This window comes from Schistosoma mansoni (genome assembly GCF_000237925.1).
Source record: "Schistosoma mansoni, WGS project CABG00000000 data, chromosome 3 unplaced supercontig 0083, strain Puerto Rico, whole genome shotgun sequence".
Lineage (NCBI taxonomy): Eukaryota > Metazoa > Platyhelminthes > Trematoda > Strigeidida > Schistosomatidae > Schistosoma > Schistosoma mansoni.
In genome coordinates this window covers 899,800-913,617 of record NW_017386008.1, presented here as the reverse complement: position 1 = coordinate 913,617, position 13,818 = coordinate 899,800, and the positions used below count along the sequence as shown (strand labels likewise).

Genomic DNA, 13,818 nt, shown 5'->3' with positions numbered 1-13,818 from the left:
AGAAATGTAAATAAAAATTATCAAATGTAATTGTAGTCTTATATTGAAGCAATAAAATTTTTGTCTAAATTGAACCCAGACACTATGTTAAAAATCTAGATTTCATGGGTTCATTGTATTGACTAAGTCTTTGTCGACGATCCACGTAATACGGATAATGCATGGATGGAAACTGTGGCAGTAAATTTTCACGATGATATTGGCAATTGTCTAGCATTATTCCCATTAACTGCAGGTAGATCATGTTTCTTTTATTTATTTCTGACGTTATTCTATCTCAATAAATTAATTGACATCATATGTATGAAGGAAGCTACTTATCAGTCAACTAATTTTTTAAAAAATATCGTGTTTACTGTGTTTAATGATACTGCCCGGGTCCCAAGACCGAAGCAGGTGGTCTTCTTAGGGGGCCACACCTGGAGCCTTCGACCTAAAGGTCTGATTCACAAGGCAGTGGAGCATTGTCAGGAGATGCAGTCCCACAGTAGCCGGTGATCAACGATTGATTCATACGCCATTTGTCCCCTCATAATACTGAAGCCAATGTGCACCATTGGTTTGTAATCGGGGTTTTCCAACTCCCCTAAGTGAACTTTCCGTGTCCACCAACCCGGTTTAAGCGCCGCACATTCGCTTTTTCACCTGTTTAATGATATGCACAATAATAGCATAGCACTTAATCGGTTGTCTGCTAAATATTGGTTTACTGTTAGTTTTCTTTTCTAAACTCAGATTTCATTTCTGTTTCCATTCATGTCTACAACCTCTAACGAATAGTGTTGTTATGATATATGTGAGATTCTTTCCATTGGAATGTAAGTTTTGTGATCATTTCCATACTCTGTGTGTATATCAGTCAATTAGCGTTTAGAAAAATACCATGTTTAAAACACCTTGTCAAACGTCTTCATTTACATCTTTATCATTTTTTGTCTACCATATATATGACTGAGGGTTAGTGATATGATTCAGAGAGGCTACGCTGACAATGCTTGCGTAATCTGATTCTCATTTTCAAACATTGTGAAAAACTGGTTCCTAAGATTCCAAAATCCTAGTCGTGGGAAGTGTTTCCTAAACGAATCTATTAAAATTTATGCTCAGCTTGTTAGCATTGTGCTTACTATTTATTCAAGAATAACCACATTTGTGGTCTGTGTATCAGCAGCAGCTTCCATTCCTAGCGTATATATATCACTACTGTTATTTGAATGAGATCCACCGTTCAATTTAGGTTATCTTTGTTCATTAGCCCATATACATGGCTGTGAGCTAGTATTACCACTGTGTTGCTCGAACCAAGGTAAACGGAGCGGAGTTTAAATCTGAGGTTTAGTGGCTGGAAGTCAAATCACTAAGCCACCGCTTCACTACGCTTAGGCACAGGTATGTCCCCGACCTCAGCATGTCTGGAAAGTTTTTTAACATTCTGAAGCATCTGTAAACCACCATCTCTCTCTGTTGTCCCATCCGAACAGTTGGATTAGATAGTGTTACCCAATCTCAGTATTCTCCTTTAACTTTACCATCAATGGCATTCTGCAAACAGCTCTGACGGAAATAGATGATGGTGGTGTAGATCCACTACCTGCAGATAAATCTTTCGGCCACGCGATATGCACTTAGTTAGCAATCAGTGTCCACAGGTACGGTATGTGCTTTGAACCTTTTAAGTGTAAAGCAATTTTACAAGACTGGCAGGAGCCTATACTTACACTCACTCTTGGTGGTGAGCAATTACAAGGGGTCAAAAAGTTCATGTGTTTGAGTAGTTGTGCAAACACTATTGACGTGTAGAACTAAATCAGTTTATGTATAGTGAAAGCCAGAACGGCTCATGCCAACCTGGACCATCTTTGAGGTTGTTGCGGTTCTAGTCAAGTTTACAACGCGTGACTGACAGAGGTTTTGTTCTATACTTGTGAAACCAGACCTTACCGAGTTCAACAACTCTCGATGTTCGACCATTGTTGTCTCCAAAACATTGTTGACATTCAGTGACAATGTGTTTAGGCACAATGGCTACAGTTCAATTGATGTCACGACAACCTTCAAATCACCAACTTTAGTGGCTTGGACATGTGCTACAAATGTCATTCCAGTGAATTCCGCATCGTGCATTACTTGTCAACGCTAGGACTGGTTAGTAAAATCGGAAAGTTAGTGAGCTAATGACGCACTCCTGAGGCATGAAGAAATACTGTCCTACATAACTCCGTTTTTATGGTTTTAGAAATAATGCCACTCGGTGGCTTGAGATGTTATTAGACATAACTCAGTCCGGTCCTTCATTAAAGATGATAGGAATTTCTTTAATTAGAAGAATTCCAGTTGTTTTATTACTGATTTGATTCTTCCAATATATAATACCCTCATTTGCTTAAATTTTACAAATAAATATCCCCCTTTGTTGTTTTTTTAATTCCTCATCATTATCATAATCAAATAGGTGATGATGCAGAAGCTGTACGTTGGACAGATATCAGTTCTGATTTACAACTCTATGCAAGTCATCATGATTTTATCAAATTAGTTGCTGAATTAAGAAATGCACAATGGTAAACTTAAACAACAACAACAACGAGGAGAAGAAGAAGAAGAAGACAGATGATGATTCCCTGAGACATTGATTTCTTTTCTTCTTTTTTTTTAAAATATACTTTACATATTCAGTATAATTTACATTTAATAACAATAATCATAATATAAATATGTTATTTCTTTAAAAGAAAATTTATTCTTTCCACTTCCACCCCCAAAACAGTTATTGTATTATTGTATACACAAATACAAAATTTAATTACTTAATAGAAAAAATTTAGTTTAATTGGATATCAAAAAGAGAAAAACAAAAATGCAAACAAAACAATGTATGAATCTTGGGAATAATAGTTCAATATTGGATAGGTGGGTGAGTGGGGTAGGGGGGTAGAGAGGGGGTGGGCGGCGGGAAGAAAACATTTTACAAAAACACACCGATAAATAGAAGTAAAAATTTTACAAAATTGACAGGGAGGGGAATGGGGTTTATAAACAAGGGAAATAATAATAACTGTAATTATTATCATTGAAAATAGAACACATTTTGTTTGTTTGTTTTTATATGCTTTAGAGGAAATAGTCTGGTATTGGTCGACGAGCTGGTATACCCCGGGCATCCTTTAATAAATATAAGTTATTTGTAGAAAAAAAACCCAGTTAAAGTGAATAAAGTCATGCTTAAATAGTTGCCAAACAGTTTACATAATTCTTTTTAGCTATAAACTTTAACAGTATATAACACGCCTTATACAATAAGGTTTACATTATTTGTAGACCATAAGATGGCCCCCAATTGCCCTGGTACAGCCGAGAGTGGGGGGAGTTCGCTCTCCCTCTCCAAATGCTCTCACATGGCCAAGCGAATATATAGCCTCTGCCAGGGAAGTCCTACTTCACTGCCATCTCGTGGCGGGGGTGTTGTTTACGAAATTCAGAGAACAAAAAGCGAATATCCGGCGCTTTAACAAATATTTATGTGTTTAAATAAAATAAAAATAGAGCATAAGACATTTATGTGTGGCTTTATTTACGGGACATGAGGCCCCAAAAATTGGGAGTAGGCAAGAGGAAATGCTTTACGGTTCAGGGAAATGATTTGGAGACAAATTTTTTCCAAATCATATCAACTAATGAAGTAGGGCTTTTATTATTGTTACCTGTTAGAATGCCATAAAAACTTACTGTGAAAAATCCATGCTTGATGAAACAATTACTGACTGACACGCCTTACACCGGTCAAAGAGGTATGATTGTTTATGTAAAATGGATGCCTCTATCTGATATTGCTTTTTTATCTACTCCAACCAAGTGAAAGAGTATTAAAGTGACATGTACACTTCTTAATATGGATCGTGCGTAGAATCCCTGACAAAAAAACTGTTTTTTAGTGTCTAAAAATCTCCAGTAAAAGGAATTAAGAACCCCAGTTAATAAGACCATGCAAATAAAATGTTGGGTAACAGTATCATTGAGCTGTAACTTTGACAAGAAATACAATGACTGTGGGTCGAAACGATGTTGCTGACTGACTATTGTCCATGATTATGAACAAAATCAATGTGTCATGATTCCTAAAAATCTACAAGTCACAGCTGTACGTGCAGGACAACTAGTTATAATGAGTTGGACTACGGCATTTTCAGAGCTATGTAAACTTGCTACACATAAATTCTCATCCACCAGTGTCTAATTAGCTGATGCACAAAAGGTGCATTGCGATTGTAGAGATGCCATGAGAAACGGATTTACAATTCTAGTTAACAACATAGTCGCCATATGAGTAACTACAATCGGCTGGGCCACTCATTCAGTAGACACATTTTTCCCAGTTGATATAGCACGGCAAATAACTAGAAAATACTTTGATAGGTTACCCCACTGCGAATAATATACTTGAGATGATGGACAAAGTTGCAATCTTATCGGTTTCTCTCAGATCTTTATTAATTACTTGGTGAGTAAATTTATACTCGTACTACCTTAATCAGTTGGAATTTGAGGTTCAGTTTTGATACTGAATTACTCATTCGTTAACAATAGTCATTGGGATATTTTAACAACTGATTACCTTCTCATAAAAAACCCTGTTAAGGCGATCTTAATTTAAATCTAAGCCGAAGGGCATTAACTGAAAGTGTATAAACATTAGTGGCTGTCGATAAATGATGGAGAGTATGACCAGCCTTTACACAATTACAGTGGCTTTAAGATGAGTCAGTGTCAGCTACAACGTAGGACCAGGCGAATACATGATAGAACATAGATATCAACACTTCCAGGAAGCTAGTTAACTTCAGGTTTTGGACATTTAATTATCCACATTAGTGTACAGCAAACTCAACTAATCAAACATTAGAAGCAATAAATGTAGCAAGTTTTTGAAAATTGCTGGGACTGAAAATATAAATTGAATATTCACATAGGTTGGAGGATTGACAGGGATATGAAAATCAGGTAGTGACATAAGATAGCTTTAAGTGAGATTTCAATCAGTAGTATCAACAGTAACATGACTTAGAACGAAAAACGAAATTTTAAAAAACAGCTTACTATGATTACTATAAACAGTTACTATATCATGAGAAATGTAAAGTGATGAGCAATAATTATGTCTTATTATCAGACTATCCCTTGAATGACATGTTAAAAAATTTAAACAAAACTGTTATCCTCCATATGTTTGGTGACCTATAAGCATATATTTAATAATAGAAGGGGTTTTGTGGAGATTTAGTATTTATCAATGTATTTATCATATGCTCACTAGTGACTTCGAGAAGTATATCTAGGAGCTCTAGTGAGAAGCAGTGACCAGTGGAGTTCAAATCCACGTCTGTTGTGAGATGATGGACTCAACCGAGATAGGAATTCACTGAAGACAATTGGTGAATGGTTGCTCAACTTCGTGGATCAGTTGAAGTTAGACATTAACACAGTTGGATGCCAGGAAATTCAGTGGTCTATCGGTTAAGGGCTTCGGCTCGAGACTGGTAGGTCTTGGGTTCGAATCTCGCGAGAGCGGGTTTGTGGATGCGCACTGCTGAGGAGTCCCATAATAGGACGAAACGGTCGTCCAGTGCTTTCATGATGGTCTGACTTCAATTGACTCACCATTTCAACTATGAAAAAATTGACTAGTCTTCAAAATGTTTTATATCAAACATGAAGAAAGTGTACTGCAATTGTCACTCATTTAAACGTGTTGATTATACGGGAATATATCAATCAATAAAATTGAATTGTTGTATCCTACAATGACTAGAGTTGTATTTGTATGTATTATAACAGCAGAATATATATATATATTTATGTATGAATTACCTGTAGTGAAGCTTCAAATATAGAAAATTCTTTATCTAATCGATCATTTAAACGTAAAATAGCGGCAACATTACCACAACGATAACAATAATTTGGAGCAGACCATACAGTAAGAACACTTTCATGAAAATGCCAACGATAACCTTCCATAACTAATTGATGTGCACGACATATGAAATCGATTCGATTTAACTAGAATATGGATACACAGAAAGATAATTAAATATGTATATATAGACTAATATTACAGATCCAAAGGACACATTACGCCGAGAAATAGATATAGACATGAGAAGAATGAACAAAAAATGGATAGAACTAGAAAAGAAGGCCCAGGACAAATTGGGTTGGAGAAAGTTGATCGGCGGCCTATGCTTCATTGGGAGTAACAGGCGTAAGTAAGTAATATTACAGATTGATAATACATGTCTAATTAGAACTAAAAGCCTATGGTGAATAGATGGTGTAAATGTTCTTTGTAACATTGTGACTACGGAAGTATTTGTTCAAGGTGAAAGTGAATGATCAGAGCACTATAAGCCAAACAATTAAACAAACTTTAATATTATGTGGACTACAAATAATCAAACTCTACTATTAAATCCAAAAGTATCTAGTTTAGTCAGCGTACTCACACTACAAACGAAATATACTATTTTCGTATGGTATAATATGTACTTCTCTTAATAAAACAAATGCTGAGTAGTTATTATTAAAATATTTTAAAGGTCGGTCATGTCTAAACCCCTCTTTCCATTGTGAGAAGACTGTATATACCTGATGATTCAAATTGTTTAAAACACTTTACTGTTGTCGGTGCAGTCGATAGTACAATTTCGTCTTCGGACCTCAAGTTCCTTACTTTTACTCTTAGTATACTCCAACAGACATCTCATTCACTAGGAACCTGGGTACAAGCCACAATCTACATGTGAGGGGCTAATGATACTACTTGGTTGCCCAGACCGAAGTGGATGGAACGAGGCTTGAATCTGGAACTTGATGGTTAAAAGTTGAACGTCTTAAAGCCATTAAGCTATTGCTTGGCATGGTGGGATCTAAAAGAACAAGTGTCCCAATCAATATAAATCGACTGAATTATGAGAGGCAAACTCGACACCATGTCATGGTAGTAACTAAGGTGAGACAGACTGAAGATATATCAAAATAAGATGAAAAGTCATGAATTTATCTATATTCCACATTACTAATCATTTGTTTATGTTATGGGATAATATGAATAATGTTATGAACTTGGAAGCTTGTTTGCCATTTCTGCAACTATAACACCAAGAGGTTTGATATCGGTATACTTTACAGTAACGTGTATAAATTATAGTGAAAATCGACCAACATTTCTTCAAGTTTACCAAGATTATGACTATTGATGCAGATTTATCATTTGAACAGCTTTTTTTACACTTAAGATAAATTAACCGATTTCAATGTCAAGTTGTTACTTTATATTTCATAACCAACATGTACACTTTAGGAATCAAGTGTTATTCCCAAGATTAGCTTAAAAATACAATTTTGTACTTGAGTTTTGAGATACAAGCTCTGTATGACGGATATTAATAATATGCGGCTATCCAAATACAACTAGATGGAGTGGGTCCCCAACTTGTATCCAAGTCGTCAGCAATCATGAGCTTAAGACATCTCACTACAAAATCAGTCGCATCTAAATATCTAGGTACATAGGTGATTCGCAATAGCCTTCTCTTCATTTAGATATGTTCTATTTCAGTTATGCGTTTATAACCACTGTTAGGGAAGTCCTACTCATTGTCCTCACTCGGAGACGGGGCTGTTATTTATGGAAATGAAAAGTGAACTTCATCGCTGACTCCGGGTAAGTGGATATGAAAATCTTATTTAGAGGTGTTGGACAACTCCTGTTTCAAACCAAAGGTACAAATGAGCTCAAGGGAATGAATGGGGTATGGACCTATTTCTGATCACCCACTATAATGGGACAGCATCTGTTGATGTTGCTCCACTGCCTTGCAGATGAGACCTTTAGATTAAAGACTGGGGAAGTGTCCCTTATGAAAGCATTCTGCTTCTTTTTGGGCACCCGGGCAGTATCACAGCCCACACACAGATTAATGATAATTACTACTGGAAAAACTACTCTTGACTCAACACTCATTCAGACAGATCATATTCAAAATTATTTGGTAACATTTGTTTTCCATTTCTTTCATACAACGTCACTTATGTACCCTCTTTTATTTTTATATTGCATGTCTTATTTCTCAACCTATACAACAGCAGCTGGCTTATGGTGGGAACCCTGTCCTTTCTAAACGATCTCAAGTCACTGACTGATCGAAAGTACCTCCGGCTCTTTTTAAAGATGGTGGTGACTTTCTGGTTAAGGAACTGACCGAGTTGTTTACAAAGGTCTGGGAATTAGTGTTTCAACAAAGTGGGATGAGTTGATAGTTGTCCCTATCTTTAAAAAAGGTTTACGTTGTTTCTGCAACAACTATCGGAGGATAAGTCTACTTCTGATCGCGTCTAAGATTGACTCACGAGGAGCAAGTTGGTTTTCTTTCTGGTCGAGGATGTATTGAACATATCATCACCATCATTCTCAGATGTTAGAACACCACCATACCTATTGTATGTCAACAATCGTTTTGTTACTTGACATCATAGCCACATTCGATTCGTTGGACAGGACTGTTCTCTGGGATGATCTCTTGAAGAAGGGTGTTTCTAAGAAGCTTATTAACTTCATGAACCCTCTATATACTAACAATTCAGGCAGAGTGAGGGCGTACAACCACCTTTTTCCATTGTTCCATTCAAGCAGTGGGGTTAGGCAGGGCTGCCCAGTCTCACCATTCCTCTTCAACTTTGCGACTGATGATGTTCTGGAAACAGCTGTGATGGATCTGTTGCCTGGATAAACTTTCCGACCTTGAGTATGCGGATGTATTATCTTACTATGCGATAATGCCGAAGCCATGCAATCCGCACTTAATCAGTTGGCAGTATCCGTAGGTATGGCATATGCTTTGCAATTTCCAAGTGCAAAGTACTTTTACTCTACTGGCATGACCCTCAACCTGAACTCACCATGAGTAGTCAGAAGATAGCAGTCGAAAAGTCCGAGTATCCGGGTAGCTGCGTAAGTGCTGTTGGTGGCGTGAGTGATGAGATCAATCCACGTATAGTGAAAGCCAGAGATGCTTGTGCCAATCTGTGCCACCTCTGGAGCCTTCGTGATGGTAATCCGACTGTAAAAGGTCGGATGTACAACGCGTCGGTGAAAGCAGGTTTGTTCTATGTTTGTGTTAGTGGGACAAAGATTGGATTAAAGCATGTTTTATGCATGATGATGTTGCTGCGCGCTGATTGACTAATTCTAAACCGATCTGCCCGGGCATATTATTGGAGAAAAATCTAGAAGCTTCTTCTGTATATACTATAAATATATGAACGTTATTCAAATCAGGATTGCTGTTCACATACCATTATTATTCTGAATACAATTTTATTCCTGTTCAACGCATTCTGATTTTGGGGTCTTGTTGAGTGTCATCGTATAAGAATACTAAGCAATAGGAATAGCTGGGTCGTTTATATTAGCAAAAAAATACAATTATAACAGTTTGTGAGACCCAGCCTCTCCGAGTTGAGGGCGGTAAACGACTGTCTGTGTTTACAGGGAAATACCATCCGAATAAGTTACGTTAATCGGTGTTCTTTCTGGATTATTACATTCCCTAAATTTCGTTAACACTTCGTCTAACTAATCAATTATTACACTCATATTTCAAAATTCTCTGATTGGCTTCGAGTATGAAGATGAAACTATCTTATTTGACGAAGATATTGACACAAATCAATCTTTTGAAGCTCCCATGTCCGTAATTAAAGAATCTGAAGTAAATTTCACACCATCCAAATGCGAAAATAGTTTCATGAACGTCTGACGCTAATTTATTCATTGTCATGGTCAGAGTAAGTTAGTTGCAGTGTTGATTACTCCAACTAGTTGGAGGTTTTCATCAGCCCTAGAAAGATTTAGGCATGGATACGGAAAAACTGCCTAGCTTTTTCCACCCGTGGAACAGGTGACATGCCAATAAAAAGAAATGAAACTATGCAGCAATTAGCTCTTAACTAATTTAAGGTTGTGAAACACGATACATGAGACCGTAAGACATATAGGTTGCAATTATCTACTTATAGGCTCTTTTAAAACAATACTTCCATCAAATGAAACCAATAATTAAGCAGCGAGGGATATTAGCCACTGAATACTACAGAAAGGTAATGAAGATGTGGACATTTATCGACTGACCGGATCCAGACATATGTCACGTGTGCTCACCTCTGTAGGTCAAAATGGCTAATATAGTAATGTTTTGAAATGGAACGGGAATCAGGTTAAAACATAACAGTGGTTTATGAAATCACTGACTGCTGACTTGAACAGTGTGAGAAAATGCCAACTTCGTGGTAAAAACTAGTCTGATAATTATAATTCATGTTTAGACTGTCTTGAAATCGGTAGCAGCGGTACAGTTATACTTATTAGCCATCTGCCTTCTGATATCGAACATTACTTCATAAAAATGAAAGTTTTCATGACAAGGTTTTTGTACATCAGTTAAGACATGTACGAATCATAAGTTCTTAAAGGTAATTTTAATGGCTAGATCCTTTCTGAATAAAGAAAATATTTAAAGTCCTACAAATAAAGTTAACTTACTTGATTAAAATTGGCTACAACGTCAGAGCCAAATAAATAGCCAGCACCTCTGGGGCTCACCCCCCAACCAGCAGTCTCTTCCGGATCAGACCACAAGAGATCACACATTGGACCATCATGTGGGACTTCCTGTTTACGATCAATGGTACGGATTTGATCCAATGTTGTAATTGTAGGTGATAGGCCTCCATGAACACAAAATATCTTATCAAGGAAAAACATTCATAAATGCATTTGTTATTAAACTGGACATACTTTTGGACGAGACATTTAAAATATTTAGGTTGGTATCCATGATAATAGAAACTACACTTGTGTACGTTAACAGATAAAATAAACTAATCGAATTCAAAAAATTAGACCAGAGAAACCTTTTCACTTTATGAATATACCCATGTTATTCCCACTTGAGTGATAGGAAAATAAATTCAAACAGAATTACAGTAATTATGAATTATAAAAAAAGAATGTTAGTTTTGTGATTTTTATAAACGGGAAGTGACACGATAGTAATATCGAATGAGTTACTTGTTAGAAAAATATGAAACCCGAAGGAAGAATCACATAGTCATAATTGACATGGGACCCTACAGAAATGTAGATCGACAGAATTTCCCACATCAAAACAGAATCCTCATTGCATAATTGTAGACATTACAGCAAGTTAAGGAAAGTATTTTACTTGTTAACAAATATGTATTTGAAGCATCGACAACATAAAATCTAGGTACTGGAAATTTTACCAGTACTGTGATAGAGAAGTTGTAGTGAATGTATGTATGACTAAATTATGTACATAAAATAACCATCCAGTAACAGATGTTTGCATGACCTAGCCATTGTAGCGGCAGTGAAATGTCACTAGCCAAATCATCCGGAAGTTGGGTCACTGAATATCGAACACATTATCGATCCCTGTTAAAGTCAAGGACAACAAAATGCGCATCAGTTAATCATAATCCATGGACTGGCTCATTCGGAGGTGGTCTCATTAACATCTCTGTATTCATTCTTACTAATAGATTTACGCAATAATGCTCCTTGTATTATACAATCTTCGACGCAGACATAGTACCTTAATACGTCGAATGGGGTAATCCACGTTTAATGCTGACCGCGGGGTGTGATTTCGAAGTTAGATTGTTCGTTACACCGTTCCCGTCTAACTCGAGTAAGCCTCCAATTATTCGACATAGATGGTCTACACTACTAATAATGATCGAAGCATATAAATAAGAAATCTAACCTAAAAAATCTTTACAGTATCTCAACTCCTACAAGTTGACAGTGACAAATTGACGAGAATCGGATGGTACTTTATGGGCATCTCCTACCTATAGCATTGAATTAAGGATATTGACAGGATCATGAGGAAGGAACTTTAAAGTTTGCAGAATCACTTAATTTTATGGCGTGTCCACATTTTTGGAAATAGGTAAGATTTCATGTATAGATTAAGGGTTCTGACAGAGTGGAGCGTCACCTCAAACAGCGAGTTAGCGTCCACAACAACAAATCTAACAGACGACATAACTTGAGTTCCGATACTCGCTACATTCGTTTTGCCTGTTAAACCTCTCATGACAGCAAACTGTGCACTAATAACAATAATCATAACGTATTCCTACAAATGCAAAACTTGCAGTTTTTTGAATGCGCAAATAGTATTTAAGCATGCTTTATATTTACTTACCCTTCCGTCGATAATAGCAGAAAGGCACAGATAATCAAATATCTCAGTACATTGTCGCCAGACCATCGCTGAGCCGTACTTCCTCAGACATTCTTCATAAAATCCGTAAACCATTGTTATCTGCCGACTTTCATGGTTGCCTCGTATGAGTGTAATTCTGTCTGGATACCTGACCTACACAAATGAACACAAGAAAAATTATTTACCTTCAGTGCAAGGAGAAGAAGGAATGTCTCGACGCTGTGATATCCGCGATCAACAAAATCACCGAGGAAGAGATAGTTAGTGTCCGGTACATCTCCACCAACCTTGAACAATTCGATTAAATCGTAGAACTGTCCATGAATATCACCACATACCTAGGGATAGTTACTAAATCTAATGCAACTTACTGTAACCGGAGAATCTACGCACTGCACATTGCTTTCTTCAATAAGGATCTCCCTGGCTTTTGCACATAGAGCTTTTACTTCGTCTTCCGTAATAAGTTTACATGCCCTTAATTGTTCGATTTGACGATCAAGATCACTTTGACCAGACATCTGAACGTTGAAGACGCTTTACCCGCGTCAATTTTGAACTGAAAGGGGCTCTCTGGCCAATCCAACTTTCAATAATTAAACTTTTAGGTTAGTGCAGCAGTAAATAAATACATGAAATAAGTAGTTTCGTAAGTTTTCGACATTTATGTCAACCTTATTAGTTTTATTGGACACTCTGTAGATGAAGGTGCTCGATCACGTATTCAAGTCAGGTCACCAGTGGGTATGTTACGCTCGTCAGTTCAAACCTCAAAAGCAGAATTTATACTCCTCATTTTCTTAACGTTCCATGTGGAATCCAATTTTAATGCTTTCAGACCTAATGAAGGATATTTCACAACATTTCGATGACATTGTTCTGACCGAGAACTGTTCCGTCAAGTTGATATGGAGAGCTGACTGCTTATTTCATTATTCGTGTAACGACCGACAGGTCGACTTGTATCATGATCACCACCGACAGCTCACTACTTTTAGAAGCGATTAATTAATAAAAGGTGTAAACAAGGAAACATCTTTCGGAAATGTTCTGTAAAAATGGATAGATAATTATGTGACTAATATTTAAGTACGATATAACCAGGAGATACCTTGTAAAACTTAAGGGTATGTGGTACTATATCAAGCCCACACAGACAATTCTAGCTCCCGGATAGACTAATTCATTTATTTTTCTTCAGTCACATTTTGATCGATGATCAGTTCGATATTCAGTGACCCAACTGCCGGATGATTTGGCTAGGGTTCAGTGACATTTCACTGGCCCAACACAGTCATTCGCTTATTGAACTGGACTGTTTTTACATCAGCGTATGCGTATCCATCGCTCACCTCGATCATCATATCAGACTCACCAATTTTTTACTTGTCGATATGACTCCAAACATTCAAAATGAAAGGCGGTAGGTGAGAAGCGAACCGAAGCGAACAGAAGTTTGCACGCTTGCCTTCTACCGTTCGTGACTTCGCTTCGTTTCTGATTTTCT

The 13,818-nt window shown here is 37.0% G+C and overlaps 2 protein-coding genes across 2 annotated transcripts in view; one reads left to right on the top strand and one right to left on the bottom strand.

Annotated features, from left to right (window-relative positions):
• Positions 1-2,933, top strand: part of Smp_138760 (hypothetical protein) — a 23,581-nt gene extending 20,648 nt beyond the window's left edge. Inside the window, exons 6-7 of the mRNA XM_018791346.1 lie at positions 37-73; positions 2,453-2,933. Coding sequence (XP_018645484.1) covers positions 37-73; positions 2,453-2,565 — 150 coding nt within the window. The 3' untranslated portion in view covers positions 2,566-2,933. The remainder of the gene's footprint in view (positions 1-36; positions 74-2,452) is intronic.
• Positions 2,655-12,832, bottom strand: Smp_030710 (protein phosphatase,putative; the record flags this gene model as incomplete). The annotated part of the gene is made up of 6 exons (XM_018791345.1): positions 2,655-3,162; positions 5,866-6,057; positions 10,598-10,801; positions 12,291-12,464; positions 12,497-12,649; positions 12,683-12,832. 6 exons carry the CDS (start codon positions 12,830-12,832, stop codon positions 3,112-3,114), a joined length of 924 nt encoding a protein of 307 aa, XP_018645483.1. The 3' UTR covers positions 2,655-3,111.
• Between the last annotated feature and the right edge of the window lie 986 nt (positions 12,833-13,818).